The sequence below is a fragment of the Rhinatrema bivittatum genome, chromosome 4 (assembly GCF_901001135.1).
Source record: "Rhinatrema bivittatum chromosome 4, aRhiBiv1.1, whole genome shotgun sequence".
Taxonomy (NCBI): Eukaryota; Metazoa; Chordata; class Amphibia; order Gymnophiona; family Rhinatrematidae; genus Rhinatrema; species Rhinatrema bivittatum.
Genome location: NC_042618.1, coordinates 469,758,836 through 469,786,407, shown reverse-complemented (window position 1 = coordinate 469,786,407; position 27,572 = coordinate 469,758,836). Strand labels below are relative to the sequence as shown.

The following is a 27,572-nucleotide window of genomic DNA, read 5'->3' as shown; positions in this document are numbered from 1 at the left end:
TGCCCATACCAAATGAACTTTATCTTATTGCACATAGAGGGAACTGGTCCATTATGGGCTCATCTCTGCCTGCCTCCCCCCTTTCTTTTTTTAATTAGGAAGAGATTAGTGGGGCTTTGAGTGCTTACCTAGCACTTCTTTTGGCCACGAGTCCTCTCCATGCCTGCACTGCCTGCTTGGTGGAGTGTGATGTGACACAACATTTTTATTCATCTAGGTGCGTTTTGGGTTTGAAAAGATTAGGAAACGCTGACTTAAATGCACCCCTCAGCTTGGGAGTCCCCATTTGTGTGGCTGATTGTTGTCCTGCTTGTTCATAGAAAAAGCAAAGTTGCTTACCTTTTAACAGGAAAAATCAGCCACAGAATCCCACCCACACTTCCTCTTAAGAGTTGAAGGTTAGCTTGCTACAAAACTGAGAAGATCTGGTGCAACTACTGCCACACAACTCCCACGCATGCTCGGATCTTTTCTGTCTCACTGTCAACTGACATCACCCACTTGTGTAGCTGATTTATCCTGCTTTCTATGAAGAACATGTGCTACAGATAAGTAACTTTGCTTCCTTCGTTATTAATGTATGACCAGTAGGAACTATCATTCAGTAATCGCTCCATGGTGAGACCGCACCTTGAGTACCATGTACAACTTTGATCACCGCATCTCAAACAAATATATAGTTGCACTGGAGAAGGAACAGAGAAGGGCAACCAAAATGATAAAGGGGATGGAAAGGCTAAAGAGGTTAGGGCTGTTCAGCTTGGAGAAGAGACGGCTGAGAGGGGATATGATAGAGGTGTTTAAAATCATGAGAGGTCTAGAACGGGTAGATGTGAATCGGTTATTTACTCTTTTGGATAGTAGGACTAGGGGGCACTCCATGATGTTAGCATGTGGCACATTTAAAACTAATTAGAGAATTCTTTTTCACTCAACTGTTTAGTGGAGTGTAGCTGGGTTTAAAAAAGGTTTCGATAAGTTCTTGGAGGAGAAGTTCATTAACTGCTATTAATCAAGTTGACTTAAGAAATAGCCACTACTATTACTGGCATCAGTAGCATGGGATCTACTTAATTTTTGGTACTAGAAGCCTGGATTGGCCTCTGTTGGAAACAGTATGTTGGGCTTGGTCTGACCCAATATAGCAATTTCTTATATTCAGGCATAGCTCTGAATTAGAAGAATGTGACATTCAATGGTGGCCATGTTTAAAGTGAATTTAAAATTAAATAGTGCTTTCTTACTAATTTTCATAAAAGTGAAAGACTTAAGTGGATTATTTAGCCAAATAGAATATCACTGTATGAATTGCTCAAATTTGACTACAATTGAACTTGTAGCACTTCAGTTAAAATGGTCTCATTACTTTAACAAGATTTCTTTATGAAGTAATCTGTAATTCAGTTGAGGTCTGTTCAAGCAGACGCTTTTAATCAGTGTCTGTTTTCCCATAATGTGTTAATATTCTTTCTATTTCTGAGTTAACCAATTTAGTTTTTCATCAGTATCGCAGCAGTGTATTACTGTCCTCTGAATGCTTGGTTTAATTGTACAGTTTCAGTACGCTAACTAAAATGAAAATTTTAGCAGCCTTATTACCCCCTCATCAGTCCACAAACACCATTCTGTGACTGAAAAATATCCCCTTGAACCCTGCTGAATATTTGAGAGCTCTAGTGGGAGAAGGCTGAAAAGAATTCCTTTTATTCCCATTATTTGTACTCTTTGGGGGTGACTGATGCTGTGTACCTGCTAGGTGAGTGGGGGGGGGGGGGGGCATTTTAAGTCAGCTGATTTCTGAGCCCCTCAAGCTGAATTGCTAATGGCATTAGCATCTTACTATCTCATATTTCAAATGCCATTATCCTCTTTACATGGCTGTTTATTTCCTAATAGTTCATTATATTTAGGAACAACTGCTCTTCCTCCCTGGTTCCAAATACCAGACCTTTACTGCTTATCACCAACCACTTTTTTGCTTAATTTACAAAGCTGCCTATAAATAAGTTAGTAATGGAGGTTTATGTGAAGCCTACTGGAATTTTCAAATTTTAGTTGGCATTCAGTATAGATTGCTGGAATGCAGCCTTAGATTTTGCCATTCCAGCTGTACATCACTTTATTCTCATCTGCACCTGAGCTCCATCCCTCTCCCTCCCTTTAGGGTCTAGCTCTGCCCCCTCTCTGTATGTGCATTGTGCTCTGCCCCTCCCTCTGTATTGTCCAATCCACTCTACTTATATAGAAATGATGGCAGAAGACCAATAGGCCCATCCAGTCTGCCCAGCAAGCTTTCATACGGGTCGATACTCTAAGGCCGCGGTAGAAACAGTGCGGCAGTGTCAGGCGCACCCTCGTTCCCCGCACGCACAGTTCTCTTCACCTACCGCTCTATACTCTCTTCTAATTGCATGCAAATGCATGCCGCGGCTGCGAAGCCTTAGGCAAGCGTTAGGCCCGTGCAACCCATTTTACTGTATAGAGCGCCTATACAGTATCCTGGGTTCGCGGGCCTAACTCTTCACGGCCGCGCTGGTATCTGTCATTTCAAATGACATTTGAAATGACAGGTACCAGGAAGTTGACAGTTATGTTCCCCGATGCTCGGCAAACTATCCCCCAGCCCCCGCTCACCTGCCCTGGCCCCGTCCGGTCTCCGGTGCAGCCCCAGTCCTGTCTCCTCCTCCCGAAGCAAAAAAAAAACAAAAAACAAAACTGAAAAAGTAGCAAGGCTCGGGCCTGCTACGATAGTCCCTTCTCCCTTCTCCTCTCCTCCCGATTTCGGCGCTCAAGGCGGCCGGGTGGGCGTGCATTCATCCAGGCAGAGGGTGCCGGCGGCGAAAGCGGCCTCCGGCTCCCTCTGCCTGGATGAATGCACGGCCCCCGCCGGCAGCGAATGAATGCCCATGCGATTTCGGCGCTCAAGGCATGAGCGCCGAAATCGCACGGGCATTCATTTGCTGCCGGCGGGGGCCGTGCATTCATCCAGCGGCCCCCGCCGGCAGCGAATGAATGCCCGTGCGATTTCGGCGCTCAAGGCAGTCACATGACGTGACGTCACGCCTTGAGTGCCGAAATCGCACGGGCATTCATTCGCTGCCGGCGGGGGCCGTGCATTCATCCAGGCAGAGGGAGCCGGAGGCCGCTTTCGCCGCCGGCTCCCTCTGCCTGGATGAATGCATGCCCACCCGGCCGCCTTGAGTGCCAAAATTGGGAGGAGAGGCGAAGGGACTATCGTAGCAGGCCCGAGCCTTGCTACTTTTTCGGGTTTTTTTTTTTTTTGCGCTTCGGAGGGGACAGGACTGGGGCTGCACCGGAGACCGGACGGGGCCAGGGCAGTAAGCAATGTTTTTACACTTTTTTTACACCATTTTTTACACTTTATTCCCGTTTTTAATTTTCTAACACCACACTAACACCAAGTAGAGGGTAGCGGTAAACTAACAGGTTAAGGATGCGGCAAAATAGCGGGTTACAAAGGAGATAATCTGAGCGCGCGTCACAGTATCCGAGGGGAATAGCTAATTCCTTCATTATACAGCTAATTCGTTCATTTACATATATACATGCTGCGTGCGGAAAGGGTTATGCGTCTGTTTTAAGAAGCGCTAAGGACGCTTGAAACTGGAGACTGTATCGCTGAATCGCCTTATGCGTCCGAATTGTGCGCTCCCAGCACGTTACAGATGGGAAATCTTCAACCGCACGTTACAGTATCGACCTGATACTTATTTTCTCATACTTATCTGTTACTCTGAGTTCAGGGCCCTTATTGGTAACTTTTTGATTCTAATTTCCTTCCACCCCTGCCATTGATGCAGAAAGCAGTGTTGGAGCTGCATCAAAGTGAAGTATAAAGCTTAATGTTTGAGGGTAGTAACCATCGTATCGAGCAAGTTACCCCAATGTTTGTATACTCATACTGCTCAGATCAATGCCTTGTTAGATGTTCTCTGGATGTAAATCCCATTTCTTCATTCCCCCCCTGCCATTGAAGCAGTGAGCTGTGCCGGAGTTGCTTTCCAAGTGAAGTAACACTTAATTGGTTTGGGGTAGTAACCGCCACAACAAGCAAGCTACTCCCATGCTTATTTGTTTACCCAGACTGTGCTACCTTGTTGGTTGTTGGCTGAAGGCAAATGCTCTCTTCCACATTTCCTCTTGTTGAAGCATAGAGCAATGTTGGAGCCGCATTAGCCGTGTGAACATTTATTGAATAAGGGTATTAATCACCAGGTAGTAGCCGTCATTCGTGCAAGCCACCCCCATACCTCTTCTCTTCATTTCTATCCTCCAGGCTTTATGGATCCACAGTGTTTATCCTTCACAGTTTTGGTCTTCACCCCTTCCTCCGGAAGGTCGTTCCAGGCATCCACCACCCTCTCCGTGAAGAAATACTTCCTGACATTGGTTCTGAGTCTTCCTCACTGGAGTTTTAAATCGTGACCCCTGGTTCTGCTGATCTTTTTTTTTTTTTTTTTTCCCCCAACAGAAAAGGTTTGTCATTAACTTTGAATCATTAAAATCCTTCAAGTATCTGAACGTCTGTATCATATCACCCCTGCTCCTCCTTTCCTCCAGGGTATACATATTTAGATTCTTTATTCTCACAGGACAAGCAGGATGGTAGTCCTCACATATGGATTACATCTAGATGGAGCCAATCACGGAATACTTTTGTCAAAGTTTCTAGAACTTTGACTGGCACCTACTGGGCATGCCCAGCATGGCAGGTCTCCCTTCAGTCTCTTTCCCCCCCCCCCCCCCCCCCCACACACAGTTTTAGCCACGTGGAGTTTTGGAGCGCTTCACAATTCCTAACAGGAATTTTCTCCTCAGGAAATTTACTTCAAAACTTGCAAACGTTTATACCCCCTAGCGGTCTCCCTTCTCCGCCGTTGCAGAGTCGTACAGTAAGTTTGCCCCGTTTTTCGATTGGTTCCCAGCAGGGACCGCTGTGGGCCTTGTCAGCGCCGTCCGCAACTGGCCTAAATTTTTTTTTCGACGGCCATGATGGCAACGGGTTTTCGTTGGTGCCCTGACTGTCTGAGGACTGTCAGAGACCCTCATCTGGTCTGTGTATTAAGCCTCGGGCCGTCACATGACATGGAGACATGTACCAATTGTGCCCAAATGACCCCGAAGGGCCGTCGGGCACATCTGGAAAAAATGGCACTTTTATTTGTCAGTCTCCACAGGCACCATAGACTCCATCCCCGGCGAAGCATCGGTGTCACTCCGAGGCCGAAGAGTCCCGATCGGCGCCTCCTTCATCGATGCTGGAGTCGGGTAAAACGGAACACCAGGTGAAGCACAGACACAAACATCGGAGACTGGTGCCTTCAACGTCCGCAACACCGGTGGCGTCATCGAGCGAACCACCGAAGACCCAAGCTGAGGAGCGTAAATTGTCCTCGAAGGCAGATGCACAGAGGCGTCCCTCACCTTCGGTGGGCACTGCTACAGAGACTCCACCGCAACCGGTGGACCCTCACCACCCCAGCACTCCAAGAGGAATTGCACCAGATAATGCAAGAGGCAGTGATCCAGGCTGACCAAGGTCTCCCGAGACCACAGACGCTAGCATTGATGCCCGTGCCGGAACTGGCACCGATGCCACAGATGCTGCTTCCTCTCCTGGATAAGCTTGATTTGCTTATCGGTGCCCTACTTGGGGGCACCGAGAAAATCAAATTCCCCCCCCCCCCCCCCATATGGCTCCTTCACCCATCCCACTTTCATCGGGAGAAGAGGACATGTCGCAGCCAGAGCCCATTCTGGGACTTTTGGGAGTTCCTGCACTGGTGAAGTCCCCCCATGCCATCTGTGCCATTGCGTCCGATATGGACCTAGATTTATCGATGCCAAGGCCAGGTCATCTATGCCGGCACAGATACCCTCGATGCCAAGACCTCCGGCTGGAGGAGTTCCAGGTTTTCCAATAAGACCATGGATTGGATGCAGTGGATCAACCTTATAAGAACATAAGAAATTGCCATGCTGGATCAGACCAAGGGTCCAACAAGGCCTAGGATTCTATTCCCAGTACTTTCTAATCCCCAAAAAATCAGGATGCGTCAGTCCAATTCTGGACCTACGTGCCCTCAACAAGTACCTCCACCGATAAGTTCAAGATGGTAACCTTGGGTTCCCTCCTTCCTCATCTGCAAAAAGGAGACTGGCTCTGGTCTCTCGATCTCCAAGTCGCGTATACACACATTGCGATAACTCCATCTCATCGCAGGTTCCTGAGATGATTGATAGGCCCCAAGCACTATCGGTACAGTGCTACCATTCAGCCTGGCATCTGCACCACGAGTCTTCACCAAGTGCCTCATAGTAGTAGCAGCCTTCCTCAGAACTCAAGGTGTTCACGTCTATCCCTGTCTAGACGATTGGTTGATCAGGGCTCCCACTCAGCAGGCTGCTCTGTTGTCCCTACGTCTCACTTTACACACTGACTTCGCTAGGATTTCTAGTCAACTACGCAAAATCCTGCTTAGTTCCATCTCAAACTTTATCATTCATTGGGGCAGACTTGGACACATTGCAGGCAAAGGCATTTCTGCCTCAACAGCGAGCTGTCTCATCTCTCTCGCACACCAGCTACAGTCTCAGCACTGCACGCCACTTCCTCATCCTGCTGGGACACATGGTGTCCTCAGTACAGGTTATCCCAATGGCCTGCTTGGCCATGAGTCATGCAGTGTACGCTAAGGTCACAGTAGACTCAGTCTATCCAACCTCTAACAACCACTGTCCACATCACTGACTCACTTCGTCAGTCTCTAGCCTGGTGGCAAAATCAATCTCCTCAGAGGCCTGCCCTTCCAGGCTCCAGACCCTCAAATAATTCTCACCACTGATGCTTCCAACCTTGGCTGGGGAGCCCATGTTGCCGATTTGCAGACACAAGGAACTTGGTCTCCAGAGGAAGCCAAACACCAAATCAATTTCCTGGAGCTTCGAGCAATCAGATATGCCCTTAGGGTATTTCAGGATCATCTTTCCAACCAGGTCATCCTCATTCAGACAGACAACCAGGTGGCCATGTGGTACATCAACAAACAGGGAGGGACGGGCTCCTACCTACTGTGTCAGGAGGCTGAGCAGATATGGGCAGAGGCCCTCTCCCATTCGATGTACCTCAGGGCCAGGAGTGGACAATGTGTTGGCGGACAAGCTGAGTTGCGCCTTTCAACCACACGAGTGGTCCCTCGACCCCAATGTAGCGGACTCGCTATTCCAACATTGGGGTTACCCCCACATAGACCTCTTTGCTTCACCTCAGAACCGCAGAGTAGAGAACTTTTTGCTCTCTCACTCGCAGACTACTCTCTCAGCCAAGAGATGCATGCTCCCTTTCAGGGGCAACCAGTCTCCTATATGCCTTCCCTCCACTTTCACTTCTCTCGAAGACTCTCCTGAAGTTATGTCAGGACAAGGGATGCATGATCCTGATAGCACCTCACTGGTCTCGCCAGGTGTGGTTTCCAACTCTTCATTACCTCTCCATTCGCAGGCACATTCCCTTGGGAAAGGACCCACTTCTGATCACTCAGGACGACGGCTGCCTACGCCACCCCAATCTTCAGGCCTTGTCTCTGACGGCCTGGATGTTGAAAGGTTAATTCTTCAGCCACTTAACCTTTCAGAGCCAGTTTCCTGTGTCCTGATTGCTTCACGGAAGCCTTCCACGAGAAAATCTTATCTTTACAAATGGAACAGGTTTACATCATGATGTTCTTCTCAATCCCTTGATCCCTTTACCTGTTCCGCCACAAAGTTTCTAGACTTATCTCTGGCACGTGTCAGAATCAGGTCTAAAAACCTGTCAGTGCGGTAGCCGCTTTCCATAGAGTTGTCGGATGTTCCTCTTTCAGTACAACCCCTCATAACACGTTTTCTGAAGGGCTTGCTTCACCTCAAGCCTCCACTGCGTCCTCCGGCCCCTTCTTGGGACCTCAATCTGGTTTTGGGTCGGCTTATGAAACCACCATTCGAGCCTCTCCAATCCTGTGATCTTAGTTATCTCACATGAAAAGTGATTTTTCTTTTGGCAATCACATCTGCTCGCAGAGTTAGGAGTTACAGGCCCTAGTTTCCTATCCGCCTTACACTAAACTTCTGCAGGACCGGGCAGTACTCTGCACTCACCCTAAGTTTCTTACCTAAGGTAGTATCGGAGTTTCACATTAATCAATCCATTATACTACCTACCTTCTTTCCCAGGCCTCACTCCGATCCAGGAGAACAGGCTCTGCATTCCCTTGATTGTAAATGTGCTCTAGCATTCTATCTAGACCGTTCAGCTGCCCACAGGAAAAGCACTCAGTTTTGTCTCTTTCCATTCCACCAAATTGGGGCAGCCTTGTGGGTAAGCAGACTCTCTCCTTCTGGTTAGAGGACTTGCTATCAGCAAGCAGGCATTCCACTTCAAGACCGTGTTAAAGCATTTTCTGTGATGGCCATGGCGACTTCAGTAGCACACCTACGCTCTGTGCTGCTTCCTGTCATTTGCAGGGCTGCCACCTGGAGTTCTCTCCACACCTTTACAGCCCATTATTGCTTAGACAAGGCTGGAAGACCAGATTCCATCTTCGGCCAATCTGTCTTGCACAACCTTTTTACAACTTGACGTACCAACACCCTTCCGCCTGCCTGTTAGGGTTCAGGATGCCCTCTACCAAATTCCTCCCCAATCCTTGTGCCCATTGCACATCCTCAGCTCGGTACTCACCCATATGTGATGACTACCATCTTGCTTATCCTGCGAGAAAGCAAATGGGGGAGATGGAATTAGGTGGGAGAATGTATATTCGATTACTTGGTATACTTAGTTGCATTGGTAACTGCTCCTTTTAGTTTGGTCCACTGTTCCACATCTCTCTTGTTCTCCCAGCCTAATAGTTCTTCCTCCAGGTACTTCCCCATTTCATCAAAGTCTGTTTTTTTGAACTGCAAAACTCGGGTCTTCGTGCTGCTACTCTGTATTCTATTTGTAATATGAAACCATACCGTTTGATCACTGGTGCTGAGGTGGGCACCCACTTGGACATCAGAGACATTATCTCCATTAGTGAGCACTAAATAGAGTATAGCTCCCTCCCTCCTGGGTTCCATTACCATTTGTTTGAACAGAGCCCCTTGCAGGGCATCCACTATCTCTCTACTACTGTTAAATTCTGCAGAAGGGATTCTCCAGTCTACATTCGGCAGATTAAAATCCCCAACAATCACATACTATCACATATGGAAATTGAACTCAGCCTCCCTCTGGCTGTCCTCTCCAGCTCCACCTCTCTGAATAATCAGTCCACTCGATACGACCACACAGTACTCCTGGGGGAATTCTGCACTATTGTGGGAGTGCAGAATTTGGAGAGAGACCTGTGGGACACAAGTGGAGCCCATCGTGCCTGTGAAAGTGTGGCGCTGCATGTGAGGGGGTGTGTGTGTGCCAGAAAGAGGAGCCTGTGTGAGGGAGTGTATGAAAGAAACTAGAAGCCTGGATGCATGTGAGAGGGATTGTGCATGTGTGAGAAGGGAGCCTATGTGCAGGTGTGTGTGTGTGTGTGCAGGAGGAGGAGCCTGGTGTGAAGGGGATGTGTGCCAGAAGAGTGGGAGCCTTTGTGGGGGGTGCACATGAAGGACAGAGGGAGAGTGTGAGGTAGCCTGTGTGTGAGGGGGGGGGTGTGAGACACAGGGAGCCTGTATGAGGGTATGTGTGCGTGAGAGGAACCTATGTGAAGGGCTGTATGAGAGAGGAGTCAAACTCAAAATGGAAGGTGGGAACAGGAGAGATAGTAAAGTGTGGAGGAGTTGGAGCCTGTGAGGGCAGAGTGGAAGGGGTCCGGCCAGGGGGAGGTAAGGGAAGAGGTAGAAGGGACACTCTTACAGTGTACGTTTAGGGGAATTCTGGTCAAAATATTTAAAACTGCATCTGAGTAATACATTTTTTTTCTGCATTACATTTTTAATTTTTGACTAATATAAAGTATGTGGAACTCTTTTATGCACAGAATTCCCCCAGGAGTAATAGTGTACGCAAGCTCAGCATGTGCCCTCTACTACCAAACATCTCCATTACTTTCTACACTTCACAGTATTTCCCCATCCTTAGATGGGCTTTTACTACCAGTTAGCTTATGTTTTATGGTTCTTATTTATAGCTATCTCATTGTTAGTTCCAGTAAGGCTGGCTGGCTTTCCATGCAAGAGAGGATGGCCTACTGCGATGCAGTTATTGTCTACTTTGTTTATAATTTTATGATTAACTGTTGTAATCCACCTAGAATAGTCGGGCAGTATATATTTTAAATGAATGTTTATTATACAGAAGACATATGACAGTTTATGTATGTCATTCCTATGTCTGAGTTAAATTGTGGTCCCTGTTCAGACCTTTTTGGCCTGCCATCATTCTCTGTGGAGGTTTAGGCAGAATCACCGGAGAAATTGGTTCATCCTTTTCCTACATGCACATACTCTATGTAGGAGATGCATGCTTAGTGAACTAAGGGGCCGATGCAATACAGTGTGCTCAGCCAAGCGCACTGTATAACCTGCAGTTGGATGGGGGTTGTACAGGCACTAACTAATCCCCTTATGCAGTAACGGGATTAGCGCCTCTACAACGCATGTCCAACTCTGAGTGAATCTATAGCACTCATCACATGCACATGCATGTGACTGAGGCTATTAGCTGCTCACTCCCAATGCGGAAAAAAAAAATAAAAAAATGTGAGTCTAGAATGCACATTTTACCAATTAGAAAATAACGTCTTCCTGGAGCAGGCATCAATAGTTGAGTGCTCCTAAAACTAGTACAGAAAAGCAGAAAAAACTGCTTTTCTGTACTGCCTCCTACTTAATATCATTGCGATATTAAGTAGGAGGAAAAACTAAAGTAAATCAACCAAAAAAAAGCGCTGGCAGTCGGGTGCAGGAAATGGATGCTCAATTGACAAGGATCCGTTTCCTGAACCCCTGGCTGTGCGGCGTCAGTTTTCCTAATCGGCGTACGGCTGATGCTCTTGGGCTCCCGTTGATAACACGACCCCTAGTTTAAATATTGCATGGTGCCCCCAGGAGGGGCGCATTAAAGCGGTTGCTGACTGCTCAGCATCTGCTTTCTGCGCATAAATATTGCATTGGCCCCTAAGTGTGAACTATTTAATCTGTGGGTCCTCATCTCATAGAGGGAAAGAGGATTTGCAGTTACATAGCAAGAGTTTGCTACTTCCAGGTTCTGTTCATTCACTCATTGCTGGTCAGTAAGACATGCACCATAATCCAGCTCCAGATGGGTTAAAATATCTATGCCACAACTGCAGGGAGTTTTTCAAGACATAATTGGATAAATACTGGCTTATCTTTGTCCTAAAAACAGAAGTCATTCCATTCAGTGAGTGTCTGAGACACCTAATTGTTAATGTAGATCCTGGGTTTACCCTATTACTGAGCTGACTGTCCTGTGTCCTTAGTAACTTATTTTTATTTATATTCTGCCTTTCATGACTGGTCTCCCATTCTGTATCTATGGGAAGAATGCTTAGTAAATGAGGCCTAAGTTTGTACCTGAGGAAATACGGGGTGAAGTGACCTTCCCAAGGTCACAAGGTGGGGCAGGCTTTGAACCCTGGCTTCCTTGGTTCACAGCCCATTGCTTTGACCAGTCCAAACCTGTTTGTAATGATTACATATGGATAGGTATAGAGGATTCTTGTTGATATTAGAATGACTTCCAGGTGCGAAGCCAAATGAGCCAAACAAAACCTGTTTGAAATATAATTCAAGGGCATATTTTTGTTCACTTTTGATTACAGGAACAGTTTACAGCAATGAGAGATCTCTACATGAAAAATGGACAAGGCTTTGCATTAGTATATTCTATTACAGCACAGTCAACATTTAACGACCTCCAGGACCTACGAGAACAGATCCTTCGAGTCAAAGACACTGATGATGTGAGCTGTCTTCTAAAGTAATGCTGCAATAGAAAAGCTGCCTGTTAATGATGCTCTTTCAAGCTTTGCTTCCTTTGATCAAACAGAATAACTGAATTTATTCCAAGCATTAAAATGAAAGGCAAATCAATTTTTATGTCCATTGTACTGTAAATAGGCTCACTCACACAACAAAAACTGTTCAGGGACTGAAGTCTAGTCATGTAGACTATGCTGCTGCTTTAAGCATGTCTTGGTTTCAATCTTGCATACAAACTTCATGTTGGAGGTGGATGCCATATTAAGAACTGTAACTATAGGGTTCATGGTCTGATTCTGGGTCTTATTTACTCAGGGTATTTTGGGCTGGTAATCTACTTTAGTGGTTGAAATATAAAACTGAAACCTATAATTGATTTTTTTTTTAACTCATGCACTGTCTGGTTAAACTTCCATCTTTACACTTTTTGTAAGCTGTTTAGGGAGGGCCCGTTGAACCTTGTGATTTTATATTGCATAGCATTGTGCACATTGTCTGCACAAAGGCACAAGGCATGAGAACCATTACTGAATAGGAACATTTTTAACATTTTCCTATGGTTTGAAATCACCAGGTCCCATTAATAACTTAGAGGAACTCTAATGTCAAAAACTTTCCAAAACAAAAAATAATCCTGACTTAATAGTTTGCCAAATAGCATGATAGAATTCCTAGAGAAGCTTCACATTTTTATGGTTATAGCTAACAGCTTAGAAGCTGCTGTAAAGCAGAAATCTTTCACAATTTAGTTTTTAATAGCATGGTAAATGTACATCAAGGGCTTCATTTTTTAAACTAAGCGTTCTGGTTTTATTTTCCAAAAAATGCTTTCTGCCTGTGTGGCAAAGAGTCAATTCAGTTGTGGTTCCTTTGTTCAGCTCCTCAGCACACATGAATGTCCACATGTGTTTCACCTAAGCAAATTACTTGCTTTGCTACAGACAATCACAGATTGTGTATACAGTGAATATCATGCATTGGGGTGTTTAAAAAGATGAGATCATGAGCCAAGTATATACAAGAGCTATTGATTGTAATGTATGCAGAAGGGAATTTTAAATTAAATTGCCAAAGTGGTGATTTGATACCTTGGCTTTCACGTTTCCTATATTGGCCAATTTATTTTGTAGAGAGCAAATGCATTTGTTTTAAGAGCTGCCTGTGAAGTGTACAATATTTCAGACAAGTGTACACAGTTATAACTAATATCCTACTGCAATAAAAATTAGTAAGCATTTTAGCTGTACTCCTAGGACAAGCAGGATGGTAGTCCTCACAGATGGGTGACATCCGATGGAGCCCAGCACTGAAAACTTTGACAAAAGTTTCTTGAACGTTGACTGGCACACTGAGCATGCCCAGCATGCTACTATCCCTGCGTTCTTGCATGGGTCCCTCTTCAGTCTTTCTGTGAAGTAGTTTCCTCACAGTGGTGGAGCTCTGTTCTGCAGTTATTTAAGCATTTTTATAGGTAGACATTCGTTGGGAACATCACATCTGTTTACATAGAACAAAATGTAGCAAACAGGCTTCACAGTAAACAAGAAACTGGAATTTAAATAACTTAGAACTATCGAATCACTAACTTAGAACTAACAATTTGGGATATATATCCATGTATAGGGATGCAAAACTTATAAAGGGAAGTGAAAACAAGGTATTGACAGTCAAAGTATATTGCCAAATTCAAGATAGATGTAGTGCTTCTTCAAAGTGTTACCCCCCCCCCCCCCCCTTTACCTCTGGAAGGTTGATACCTCTGAGTCCTCTTTGGAGGACTCTCTCTTCTTTCGGAACCTTCTCCACCAGATAGGCATAGATCTCCCCTGGAGGATCTTTCCTTTGTGGGCTTTGTCCAGGCCATGGCTGAAGCCATCCTGTTTCAGCTCCTCACAGAGGACGCCCACCATAAAATGCTGGAGGTCCTCCAGTTTGTGGATGCTCCAAAGGAAGTAGTGGCTGTCCCAGTCCATGATATTTTTAAGGAGCTTATCCTTAGGATCTGGGATCCTTAGGATAAGGATAAGGATAAGGATAAGGATAAGGATAAGGATCCCAGTTAATCGAAAGGCAGATGCCATCTACCTAGTCCAACAGGTATTGAGTTTTGAGAGGCGCCATCTCCCACACCAATCATTTATGGTGGGGTCCCACCTAAAAAAAACCATGTGCTCCCACACCCAAGCCTCTCCCCTCCAGGGTGAGATCACAGGGTGTTGGATGCCCTGGGTAGGAAGGTATATTAGGGCACTATGCTCATCACCCATATCACCTCCTACCAACTATATATGACCCAGTATAACAGGAACCTGTTGGAGCACCTGCCCCAACAGCAGCTGGATGCATTGTCAGCAGTAGTACAGCAGGGTCTGAGGCAGGAAAACACGAGGTGAGGTCCACTTACGATGTTTTCAAAACTGCAGGAAGAGTGGCTGCAGTGGGCATTGGCGCCTGTAGGATGACCTGGCTCCGTGCCTCGGACCTTCGGCTGGAGGTCAAAGAAAAGCTTGGCAGATCTACCCTGTAAGGGTGAGAATCTCTTCGGAGATAAGATCAGAGACGTGGTGGCCCAGTTGAACTACCTTGAGACCTTTCAATACCTGTCGGCTAGTACTTCTGACCTGCCATCTTCTGTCAAAAAAAATCCTTGCAGCAAGGCTCGAAGTCCTTTCGCCAGAACTAATATCCTGCCTTGTAGGCCCACATACCCTGCACTGGTTCCAGGGGTTGTTCCAGTCAGTAGCAGACCCCCAAGCCTCAGCCAGCCCCCCAGCAGAGCCCTGCCCCTCAGTTTTGACTGAAGAGCGAGGGAGCATGAGTCAGATTGCCTTACCCTCTGCATCTTGCCCTCTGGTCAGAGGCAGACTGCGTCATTTTGCGTACCGCTGGCCCCACATTACGTTGGACCAGTTGGTTCCTCACCATTGTTTGCCGAGGGTACCGGCTGAACTAAAGGGACGTCCCTGTGGACTCTCCCCCATGTCCATTGTGGGCTGTCTGCTCCTCAGGAAATACTTTTGTCGGGTAGAACCCGTTCCCCCCTCCACCACCAGGGCAGAGTTCTATTTTCGGTATTGCCTGATAGCAAAGAGAATTGGGAGCCTATGCCCTATTCTCAACCTGAGAGTCTTGAACAAATTCCTTAGAGAGGTTAAAGATGGTCTCTTTGGGCACCCTGATCCCACGCCTAAGAGGATGAGACTTTCTGCTCCCTCGACTTGAAAGATGCCTACACCCACATTGTGATCTTCTGGGTCACAGGAAGTATCTTTGCTTTGTGGTAGGAAAGGATCACTTCCAGTATTGCTGCCATTCGGCCTTGCGTCAGCCCCCTGGATCTTCATGTGTCTGGCAGTGGTGTGGGTATTACTCCAGGGGGTGCATATGACTGGCTGGTCAAAAGCACCACTCAGCAGGGGGTACTTTGCTCCTTATGTCTGGCTACCCAGTTGCTGCAATCTCTGGTTTTCATTAATTACCCCAAGTCCCACTTCAGCCTGTCACCACACCTGGGCTTCATCGGGGCCAGACTGGACATGTTTCTGCCCTGCTGGTGAGCTTGGTCTGCAGCCATAAACAGGTTTCTGCTCGTCTGCTGCTTTGCCTTTTGGGTCACATGGCTGCATCTGTCCATGTCACCCCTTTGGCCTGCCTGTGCATGCGCAGGACACAAAGGACTTTGCAATCACAGTGGCAGCAGGCATCCCAGGACCATGGGGCATGTGTCCACGTCACTCCTCCTCTCCAGGTCTCCCTGTCCTTGTGGGAGGATCTATCCAATCTGGAGCAGGGGGTCCCTTTTTAAGTTTCCCTGTCTCAGGTGGTGCTTACCACCAATGCCTCCCCCTGGGGTGGGATGGGGGACACACATGTGGACTATCTACATATGCAAAGTTTGTGGATGGCTCAGAAATCTGTCAATTAACTTCTGGAGCTTCGAGCAATTCGCTACACCCTTTGGGCACTTTGAGACTTTGTCTGTCTGGATCAGGACTACCTTGTAGGACAATCACGTAGCAATGTGGTACATCAGCAAACAGGAAGGCACTGGGTTGTTCCTCCTCTTGTCGAGAGGTGGTACAGATTTAGTCCTGGGCTCTGTTGCAGGGCATGCTCCTGAGAGCGATGTACCTAGCTGGAACAGAGAATGTGGTGACGGACTGTGAGTTGAGCGTTCTGGCCACACAAGTGGTTGCTGGATCTTCTGCTATGGGGAACTCCAGACGTGGATCTTCGCCTCCCCCTACAAGTTGAGCAAATTCTGCTCCCTGTTCAGGACAGATGGACTTCTAGCCTCGGACGCCTTTTCCAGACATTGGGGCACAGGTCTCCTGTATGCGTATCCTACTCTTCTGTTGGTCATGAAGACTCTGAAGATCCAGCAGGACCAGGGAGCCATTATTCTTGTGGCCCCTTATTGGCCCAGACAGGTCTGGTTCCAGCTTCTTTGGGACCTGTCAGTCAGAGAACCCATCCATTTGGGGACCCCTCCCAACCCAATCACACAGGATCGGGGGCAGACTGCACCATCAAACATCCAAGCATTAGCCTTGATGGCCTAGATGTTGAATACCTAGTCCTGCAGCCCCTGGACCTCTCTGACGACGTGTCTCAGGTGTTGCTAGCTACCAGGAAGTCTTGTCGACTGAAGTGGAGGAGGCTCTCCATCTGGTGCGAGGGTCATGGCTTGGATCCCTTTGCCTTCCCCACTCCGAAGTTGCTTGACTATCTGTGGCACCTCTCAGAGGCTGGGTTAAAAACCAACTTGGTCAGAGTATACCTGAGTGCCATCAACGCTTACCATCAGGGTGTAGGTGCTATTCTCATCTCTGTGCAAGCCATTGTGGGGTGGTTTCTGCGGGGCTTGCTTCAGTTGAAGCCTCCCCTTCGGCCTGCTGTTGTCTTGGGCCCTCAATGTAGAATTGGCGTGGCTCATGCGTGAGCCTTTGCACTCCTGTGATCTTGGGTTCCTGACCTGGAAGGTTCTTTTCCTGGTAGCGGTCGCTTCGGCACGCAGGGTTAGTGAGCTTCAGGCATTGGTTACATATCTGCCTCACACAAAATTCTTTCATGATAGGGTGGTCTTACGTACACACCCTAAGTTCCTGCCTAAGGTGGTGACTGATTTTCATCTTAATCAGTCCATCATTCTGCCCACCTTTTTTTCCCCCAAGACCTCATTCTCACCAGGGTGAACAGGCTCTGCACAATTTGGACTGCAAGAGGACTTTAGCTTTCTATCTAACGCACAGCAGGCCATAGGCAATCCTTGCATCTCTTTACATCCTTTGACAGGAACAGGCTGGGCGTTGTGGTGGGCAAGCAAACACTGTCCAACTGGCTGGTGGATTGCATCTCCTATGTGTAGGTGGGCCTTCAGCTTGGAGGCCATGTAAAAGCTCACTCTGTGAGCCATGGTGGCATCGGTTGCCCACTTGCGAGTGGTTCCCATTGCTAAAATCTGCAACGCTGCAGCATGGAGTTTCCTACACACGTTTGCTGCCCACTACTGCTTGGACAAGGATGGTTGACATGACAGCTTCGGCCAATCTGTCCTTCCCAACATCTTCCAGGCTTAAACCCAACTCTCCATACCTAGGATCCATTGTTAGGTTCAGGCTGTCTCCGAATGTTACCAACAGCACTGCAGTTATGTTTGTGCCCGTTGGCACCTGGTTCAGTGCCTGTTCATCATGGTTGTTGCCGGGAGCAGCCTGTAGCTTGATATTCACCCATCTGTGAGGACTACCATCCTGCCTGTCCTAGGAGAAAGAGTTGCTTACCTGTAACAGGTGTTCTCCTAGGACAGCAGGATGTTAGTCCTCAGGAAACCTGCTTGCCACCACCATGGAGTTGGGTTCTCCTGTGTTTAATTTTATTTTTTTTGCTTGTGAATTGTTACGAGACTGAAGAGGGACCCCGTGTGGATGTGTGACTAGGGTCATGCTGGGCATGCTCAGTGTGCCAGTCAAAGTTCTAAAAATTTTGACAAGTTTTCCGTGCCAGGTTGCCAACTCTGCTTTCTCTTATAGTAATACCGCTGAATACCTGGGAGGAACAAGTGTTGCAGAATGTTGACATGGAATGTCTGTTTATGCAGTGTGCAAGGCACTGTTTTTGGCATTGATTCACTTGATTCTCTTGCTAATGTGGCTTCTTCCAGAGGTTCAGGGGAGTTGCAGTGAAACATAAATTTTATTAAAGATGGCTTAACATTTTGAATGGACTTTAGTTGCTTTTTGTTATATGCACTTTTGAAATACTTGAGTACATGGCGATATTTTGTTTAAAATTAAAATGTATTGCCTCTTATTACTTTTTGGAGAGATGAGATCTACTTTTATGTATGTCTGGAAATTTGTCTTACATGTTGACAGTAATTATCTGCTGAATGTAAGTAATTAGGATCAGTGGAATATAACTGTTTTAAAATAAGTAAAATATAGAATCTCTGCAAAATGTTTACAACAGAAGCTTCAGCTGAGAGAAATGAAGAGCTAATAATATTGGCCCCCAAACAGTCGGTCATAATTCTATAGATATTAAACTACAGGCTGGAAGCTTTAGTTTTAGGGGTATAAGAATGTTTCAGAGCAGTACTTAGAATACTGCATTACATAGCAAACATTTGTGTCAGACTGTGCGATTTTGAATTTGACAAAATAAAGGCAGTACATCTAAAGTAAATGCTACTCGGCAGTCTTGGATGGAAAGTTTGTATCACCAATGGACTCTTTCCCCCCCCCCCCCCCCCCCACACACACACACACAAATTAAACCACTTAAATTTTTTTCCTGGATTCAATATATTTGATTCCTTCTTTGTCCACAAGATTCATATCAATCTCAGAAATAGCAACAAAATAAAAATACTATTCAAATGGAACAAAAATGTTCACTTTACTGCACTAGTATCTGGACAGTTGTGATGCATTGTCATGGAAAAGGAAGTGAAATTGGATGCATTGGGGAAGAGGGTGTTGACCTAGCTGCAGATACAAAACCGGTAAAATGCAGTTAGTGTTCAAAGTAAACACAGTGCTGGAAGGTGTGGCAGTCAACCAGCAACATCCTTTTCTTACCACTTGTATAGATTATGAATTCGGTGTGCAGTGCTAAACACATCCTTTGTGGTGACTCTTAGCTTGCTGACTTGACCCTCTTATAGCTACAAATGAGCATTGTGTGAAACATTTTACGAAAGTCAAAATTGTAATATATAAATATATGATCTGTAAATATAATTTTAGATATCAAGGATATACAATGTACACATCTATCGGGCCGATACAGTAAAGACTGCGGGAGAGCGGGCGAACAGGCCACTCTTCCTGTACATGCGATTCAGTATGCAAATTATGTCTGGCAGTAGAAACAGGTAAAAAGAGGCGCTAGGGACACTAGTGTGTCCCCAGCGCCTCTTTAGGGACAGGAGCGGCGGCTGTCAGCGGGTTTGACAGCAGACCCTCAATTTTGCCGGCATCGGTTCGGAAACCGGACGCCGGCAAAATTGAGCGTCCAGTTTTCAACCCGTGAGCTGCGGGCATACTTCAAATTTTTTTTTTTTTTACTTTTTTTAACCTTCGGGACCTCCGACTTACTATCGCCATGATATTAAGTCGGAGGGTACACAGAAAAGCAGTTTTCTGTGTACCCCTGGTGCCGGCAGAAATTAGTACCTACCTTTGGGTAGGCGCTAATTTCTGAAAGTAAAATGTGCGGCTTGGCTGCACATTTTACTTACTGAATCACGCGGGAATACCTAATAGGGCCATCAACATGCATTTGCATGTTGCGGGCGCTATTAGGTTTGGGGGGGTTGGACACGCGTTTTCGACCCCTTACTGAATAACTGGTAACACTAGCGCATCAAACGTGCGTCCAATGGCGGGTTAACAGTGCGCTCCAGCAGAGCGCACTGTACTGTATTGGCCTGTTAGTGCTTTATTCAGAGATTAGAAAATAGAATAGGTACATCAGTGACAGTGCACTAACTGGGATGCAGTGTACATTTAGCTAGAGGAAAAATTATAGTAACATAGTAGTTGTCAGCAGAAAAAGACACAAGTGGTCAACCTAGTTGCCAAACAAGCTATTTTTTTTAATTTTATTCTTAGGGTAATTACTGCTCTGCACATGTTATGAACATAAGAAATTGCCATACTGGGTCAGACCAAGCATCCTGTTTCCAACAGTGACTAATCCAAGCTTGCAAGTACCTGGCAAGTACCCAAATACAAAGTAGATCCCATGCTACTAATGCCAGTAATAGTGTCTATTCCCTAAGTCTACTTGATTAATAGCAGGCAATGGACTTCTCCTCCATGAACTTATCGAAACTTTTTTTAAACCCAGCTATACTAACTGCACTAACCACATCCTCTGGCAACAAATTCCAGAGTTTAATTGTGTTTAAGTGAGAGAATTTTCTCCTATTTTAAATGTGCTACTTGCTAACTTCATGGAGTGCTCCCTAGTCTTTCTATTATCCAAAAGAGTAAATAACTGATTCACATTTACCCATTCTAGACCTCATGATTTTAAAGACCTTTATCATATCCCCCTCAGCAGTTTCTTCTACAAGCTGAAAAGTCCTAACCTCTTTAGTCTTTCCTCATAGGGGAGCTGTTCCATCCCCCTTATTTTGGACACTCTTCTTTGTACTTTCTCCATCGCAGCTATCTTTTGAGATGCAGCGACCAGAATTGTACACAGTACCCAAGGTGCAGTCTCACCATGAAACTCTGTCCAGTTCTGGTCACTGCATCTCAAAAAGGATATAGTTGCACTGGAGAGAGTGCAGACAAGGGTGACCAAAATAAGGGGCATGGAACGGCTGCCCTATGAGGAAAGGTTAAATAAGTTAGGGCTGTTAGTTTGGAGAGGACTACTAAGGGGAGATATGATAGTTTACAAAAATCATTAAAGGACTTGAATAAGTTAATGTAAATCTGTTTACTCAGATAATAGGACCAGGGGGCACTCCATGAAGTTAGCAAGTAGCTCATTTAAAACAGTGGTCCCCAACCCTGTCCTGGGGGCCCACCAGCCAGTCAGGTTTTCAGGATATCCACAATGAATACGCATGAGAGAAAATTTGCATACACTGCCTCCATAACTTGCACATTTTCTCTCATGCATATTCACTGTGGATATCCTGAAAACCCTGCTGGCTGGTGGGCCCCCAGGACAGGGTTGGGGACCATTGATTTAAAACAAATGGAAGAATTGTTTCGCTCGGCGCATAGTTAAGCTCTGGAATTCAGTGCCAGAGGATGTGGTTACAGCAGTTAGCGCAACTGGGTTTAAAAAAAGGTTTGGATAAGTTCCTAGAGGATAAATCCATAAACTGCTATGATGGTAATTAATAAGCAATAGTAGCTTGTGATCTATCTAATGTTTGGGTACTTGCCAGGTACTTGTGACTTGGATTGGCCACTGTTGGAAACAGGATGCTGGGCTTGATGGGACCCTTGGTCGGACCCAGTATGGCGCATTTTATGTTCCTATTAAATTCTGGGCTAGTAATTTTGCTAATTTAGCAGCTCTGTGTTAGCAGAAGGACATTTGGACGAGAGAGTTGGCCCACTGGTGTAGGTCTATGTAATTTCACAATACACATACCAGTATTCTGAACTGTCAACATTTTAAATAAGTATATTATAGAAATAACCTTTATGTATCAGAACTTTGCTATTCTCGCCCAATTTTCAGGAATTTTGTCACAGTATAGAATTATAGTCTGGAGATTTTCCAGCAGATATGGGTCTCTAAGTCGTAGGCAGCATGCACAGGGTTTTAGTTCATTAAACCATTAACTTTCTTGTATTGGAGAGAATTTGGAATGAAGAAGCTACAAAACTGATTTACCAGGGACTTATATTGTGGTTTTTTCTGTGCAGACTGATAATCTGAGAGGTCAGTTACTTGAAAGTCTTATGTTTAGAACTTGTAGCTCACTCAGAATTAAGAGGCGAATTGATACAATTTGCTAACCCTGAAATTCAGTATATTTTTCCAGAATAGTTGCACTTTCTATTTTGTATTGTTGCCTAATTTTTGTATTGATCTGTGTTTAGGTACCAATGATCTTGGTTGGCAACAAATGTGACTTGGAAGATGAGAGAGTGGTGGGAAAAGAACAAGGACACAACTTAGCAAGACAGTGGAACAATTGTGCATTCTTAGAGTCTTCTGCTAAATCAAAGATTAATGTTAACGAGGTAAGGCTAATGGCCCTCAAGAACATGCTTTTTACAGCAGAAATTGTGATCATTTTATCTTCTACCTCGGAGATGCTACTAGAGTAAACTCAAGTTTTATAAGCCAGGATAGATGTCCTCGATATAGCGTGCACAAAGTAGCCGGCCGAAAGCCATCTCCTTATTTCCTGTAAACCGGCAGCTCTAGTACCAAGCTGTGTGCCTGGCAGGAAGTTAGTTTTAATAAAGAAAGCAGTACAAGTGCGCTGCTTGCAAACTGTTTAAAATAGTGCACCGTAGCCGCTGGATGCATACACAAGGTACCCAACAACAGAAGTGATGCTGACGTGTCCTTCCCATTCAGTTAGTATCTGAATCCAGTCAGATCAACCTAGCAACTGTGGACTGCATATATTGCTAGGGCTTTTTTTTTTTAAAGGGGGAATCTGCTTTCATTTGATCCTTTGTAAAAGACTGTAAGACTATATCTGTGAGTTGTCCTAGTGCATTGCTATTATAACACCTCATCGTTTGAACTGCTTTTTCACCAAAGAGATCAAAGCGAGTTACAATTAGTTGAGAAATAAAATGAGTTGTCAAGGTAAGAAACAAAAAAAAGTAATGGGTGTTCAGTGCGTCTCGTTAGAAAAGGTGAAGGGCTAGAGCAGGTTGGGGTCAATGGGAGTAGTGGGTTATATACAGGACTCAATTTTTTTTTTTTTTTTTTGTAGGGACTGTGGGGGGATTTCAGCAGGTCTCAATCAGTGAGTGCCAATTCTCTCTATGAAAGCATTAGTGGGGTGCCAAGATATTGGCTAGCACAAAGTACTTCCTCAAATTGCCAGGTTTTTACCAGTTCTCTGAAACTTAGGAGATCTGGGGCAAAAGTGATGTGAGGGAGGTAGGGAGTTCCAAAAGGTAGGGGCAGAGCCTGTGAAGCATCTTCCGTTTCTGGAGTTTGGGAGGTAAATAGTTTTTGGGGATGGGATCACCAGGTAGGTCTGAAATAGTGAAGTTAGCTATACAAAGAAGATGTACAAAGAACCTCCAGATATGTTCTAGCTCTTTCTCTGTTGTCTCAAGTCAAAGTGGACATACTTCTACAGAATTGTATAGCAGCTGTAAGTAAAAAGAATGGAATTTTAAAAAAAGCATTATTTAATGAATGCATCAAAAAAGGTTCAAAATAATTTAAAAGAATGTACAAAAAGCCTTAACAGCTGACTTGTATGTCAGTTTCTGTCCAAGCAACGCAGAGCCAAACCTAGCTAAATATAGTTGTTTGTATACAGACATTGACATACTGCAGGAGACACACATGTACAAGGAGCACATCTTATAATGGGCTTTAGCCTGTGTGGCTTTGTACTATTCAGTATAACACAAAAATTTGTCTTGGGAATAGAAATTGTGCAGCAAATGTTGTTTTTTTTTTGTTTGTGTTTTTTTTAATGGAGTAACTATTTTTATTGTATTGGTTTTGTTAGGCTGAAATTTATTTTCATTTAATAGTAACTGAATCATATTTAGGGACCTTCCTTTTCAGTATTTATTTTACCTGGGAATTTCAATGTTAAAGCAAAAAAATCTGTAGAAAAATGACTCTTCCACTAATAGTTCTCTTGTTATATTAGTCGTTTTTCCACTGACTTCTTTTGTTATAACATTGAAATTACCAAGCAAAATAAAAACTGAAAGCAAAGGTCCCTAATCATATTTAACGAGTGCTACATTTTGTGTGTATTTAACATAAACATGTTGCATGTAGCTTTTCAGATTTGAAAAACGCTATCTTAGTAAGAGAAAAGCTGCATACAAGTTGCTTGTTTAGCCATGCAGGGAAACGGTCCTCCAATAAAGTACTGTTGAGACTGGAGAGTACTGAAGGATTATAGAGGTGGAAAATGTTGGAGAAATCTGCGTAGAAGCCACAGCTGTAATGTCTCCTCGCATAGCACTGAAGTCTGAATGGTTAACAGGATGGAACTCCTACGCATCTAGAAAATCTAATTCGCTAAATACTGTCCACAGCAATCTGCTTCCAACTAGAGTGGCTTGAAAAATATGTAAAATGTGTACGTTAAATAAACAAATATCTGTTTTCATAGATCTTTTATGACCTCGTGCGACAAATTAACAGAAAAACTCCGGTACCTGGCAAGGCACGTAAAAAGTCAACATGTCATCTGCTTTAATACACAGATGTACTGTATCTCTGAGCCAGGTATGCTATCATGTGTGTGTGAAATGTTTTTTTTCTAATCTTAGCTGCATGTATAGGCAAATAAAAACTGTTTTTCAGCTTATTAACTTGAAGTGGAACTTACTAAAGATAGTGTACACATTATACGAAGGCTTGGATGTAGGACCTGGAAACAGCTCAAAAGGGAAGGAGAACTCATGCTATTAGTACTGTACTGAGACATTTATTAATATGTAGCTTTTTGCTAAGAATCAAATTAACTGCATTTTTCTGGAAACAAACACTTTACCACAGCTAGCTGGCTCCATCTGATGTCACACAGACTGTTCTGGCATTGGCGATGTTAGAGGAGAAATTGGAGAGGCGCGTGCAGCTGGCCATGGAGGAAGGCAATATGTGGCCTCGGTGAACAGGCCCTGCATAGTTTGGACTGCAAAAGAGCCTTAGCCTTCTATCTGGAGCTGACAGACAGTCCACCCAGCTTTTTATTTCTCTTGATAGTTAGCTCAGCTGACGAAAGTTCACATTGAGCCGCTGCGCTCCTGTGACCTGAAGTACCTGCCCTGGAAGGTCATATTTTTGGTGGTGGTCACTTCAGCACACAGGATCAGCAAGCTCCAGGCCTTGGTGGCTCATCCGCCCTACACTAAGGGAATAAGTTGAGTATCGCTGTTGCTAAACACTTTCTCATTGCCTAGCAGACTGCAGCTCCTATTGTGCCCAGGTGGGGCTACATCTTGGGGGGGGGGTCATGCCAAGGCTCACTCTGTTTGAGCAATGGGCAGCATTGGTGGCCCACTTACGAGTAGTTCCCATGGAGGAGAGTTGCAATGTGGAGTTCTCTCCACTCGCTGACTGGCACGTCTCTTCTCGAGCTGCACACACTTAGACTTGTAGCTCTTGCTAAACAATATGGAAAGAGCTATGCTTTCCTGAGCACAAAGATCCAGCCCTTTGTATCTGGGCTTGTCATGATTTAAGAAGGTGTTCTGCCTTGAGTATAGCACACTGGGTTTGGATTTTAGATTTACTTGGCGCTGTAAAAGGCATACTGAGCCATCACCATACGTTTAACTATTCCATATTCCAACATTTAAAAAAAAAGTAATAATCCTTCTAAAGGGTAAATTCACTTAAATTATTTTCAACCTACTGACAGCACTTCCTTAAAATGATGGTTTACTTTCAGGATATGTAAATGAGAACCCAGTTGTAACTTGTACATTATCAGATTAGTGTTTGTCAAACCTGGGAGTTTAATCTAAATGTTTGAGTACTAGTCTTTTTTATAGTACCATGCCTAAACCATATCAGTGGTGATAGAAATGTACATATTTCATGATTTTGTTGTTTCCCATAACTGCACGGAGAAGTTGCTCGGTATGAGTGCATTAATCCTGGCACATCATTCCTTGAAATAGGAAGGCCTCTTAAGCTCTGTTCTGCCAATTAACTGGGAGAAGGCAAGGCTTTCTAAAGTCATGTGACTTCATACGTAGGAACCCATTAATTCATTTAATCTTTTACTTTCGTCATGATTGGATCTTAAACACGTAATTCCATTCTCTAATTTGTGCTTCCTTCCTGTGCCCTGATTGTTAGTACATTTTGGTGTGATTTTTTAAAGTTTGTTATAAAGTGTTTGTATACTGTACAGGTTCTCTGAGCTCCAAGAATTTTAGGGAATGATCTTTAGAATATGTAAACCTGATTTTTTTTTTTTAATCTTATTTTACTCTGTCCTCATTGATATTTTGTCTTTTGAGGTCCCTCCTGATGCAGCCTTCGGGCAAAACACATGACCATTAGATGATCAAGGGTAAAAGGGGACTTAAGGCAAATCCATAGCAGAAAAACTAAAATTTATTTTTTGCTTATTGGTTTGAGGAGGATGTGAGGAAGATACCTCTACTGGAAACAGTATTTAAAAAGGGCTCCGGGGTAATCCAGGAAACTATAAACCAGTGAGTCTGACATAAGTGTCAGGAAAAGTCGTAGAAATTCTAAAGAACAAAATTATAGAACATATAGATAGTCTTGGTTTAATGGGACACAACAAACATGCATTTACGCAAAGGAATTCTAGCCTTACCAATCTGCTACATTATTTTTTTTTTGAAGGATTTAATAAACAGGCAGGTAACAGTGAACTAGTAGATATTGTGATTTGGATTTTCAGAAGACAGTTGACAAAGTCCCTCTAACTCTCAATAAAATTTAGTCATTGGGTAGGAGGCAATGTACTATGGTGGATCGCAAATTGGTTGACAGGAAACTGTACGACTAAATGTTCTGTTTTCTTAATGGAAGAAGAATAGTGGAGTGCCCTCCAGGGATCTATACGGGAACTGGTGCTTTTTAATATATTTATAAATGATCTGGAGAAGGAAATGAGTGAGGAGATCATATTTGCAGACAATACAAAATGATTGCAAGCTGATTGTGAGAAATTGGAGGAGAACATTACAAGATGGGGGAATGGGCATCCAAATGGCAGACTAAATTTAATGTGGACAAGTGCAAAGCGATGCACATAGGGGAAAAATCCAAACTGTAGTTACTTAAGTTCCAAACTAGGAGTCCCCACCAGAAAAATAATCTAGCGTCATCGTGGATATGTTGAAATCCTTTGCTTAGTGTGTGACTGCGGTCAAAAAAGCAAACAATGTTAGGAATTAAAGGAATGGAGAATAAAACATAGAATATGAATACTTCTGTATCGCTCCATGGTATGACTGCATCTAGCATACTCTGGGCAATTCTGGCTGCCATATCTCAGATATAGCAGAATTGGAAAAGGTTCAGAGAAAGGTGACCAAAATATTTGGAATTGATCCCCTGTGGTGAGAGGCTAAACAGATTAAGGCTCTTCAGCCTGGAGAAGCAGCTGGGGGGGGGGGGAGGATATGATAGAGGTTTATAAAATCATGAGTGGACTGGAATGGGTAAATGCAAATCAGTATGCACTTTCAAAAAATAGACTAGGAGACACTCCTTGAAGTTACTAAGTAGCACATTTAAGGAAAATATGAGAGAATGTTTTCACAATGCACAATTAAGTTCTGGAATTCATTGCTTGAGGATGTGATAAAGGCAGGTAATGTAGCTGGCTTTAAAAAAAAAAAAAAAAAAAAGTTGGGCAAATTCTTGGAAGAAAGGTCCATAAACAGTTATTAACC

At 44.5% G+C, this 27,572-nt stretch overlaps 1 protein-coding gene across 2 annotated transcripts in view; it reads left to right on the top strand.

Annotated features, from left to right (window-relative positions):
- Positions 1 to 27,572, top strand: part of RAP1B (RAP1B, member of RAS oncogene family) — a 190,346-nt gene that overhangs the window by 153,159 nt on the left and 9,615 nt on the right. For both annotated transcript variants that reach the window (XM_029597232.1, XM_029597231.1), the window contains exons 5-7: positions 11,829 to 11,969; positions 22,068 to 22,211; positions 24,299 to 24,414. In XM_029597232.1, the coding sequence (XP_029453092.1) occupies positions 11,829 to 11,969; positions 22,068 to 22,211; positions 24,299 to 24,385 (372 nt within the window). In that variant the 3' untranslated portion in view covers positions 24,386 to 24,414. The remainder of the gene's footprint in view (positions 1 to 11,828; positions 11,970 to 22,067; positions 22,212 to 24,298; positions 24,415 to 27,572) is intronic.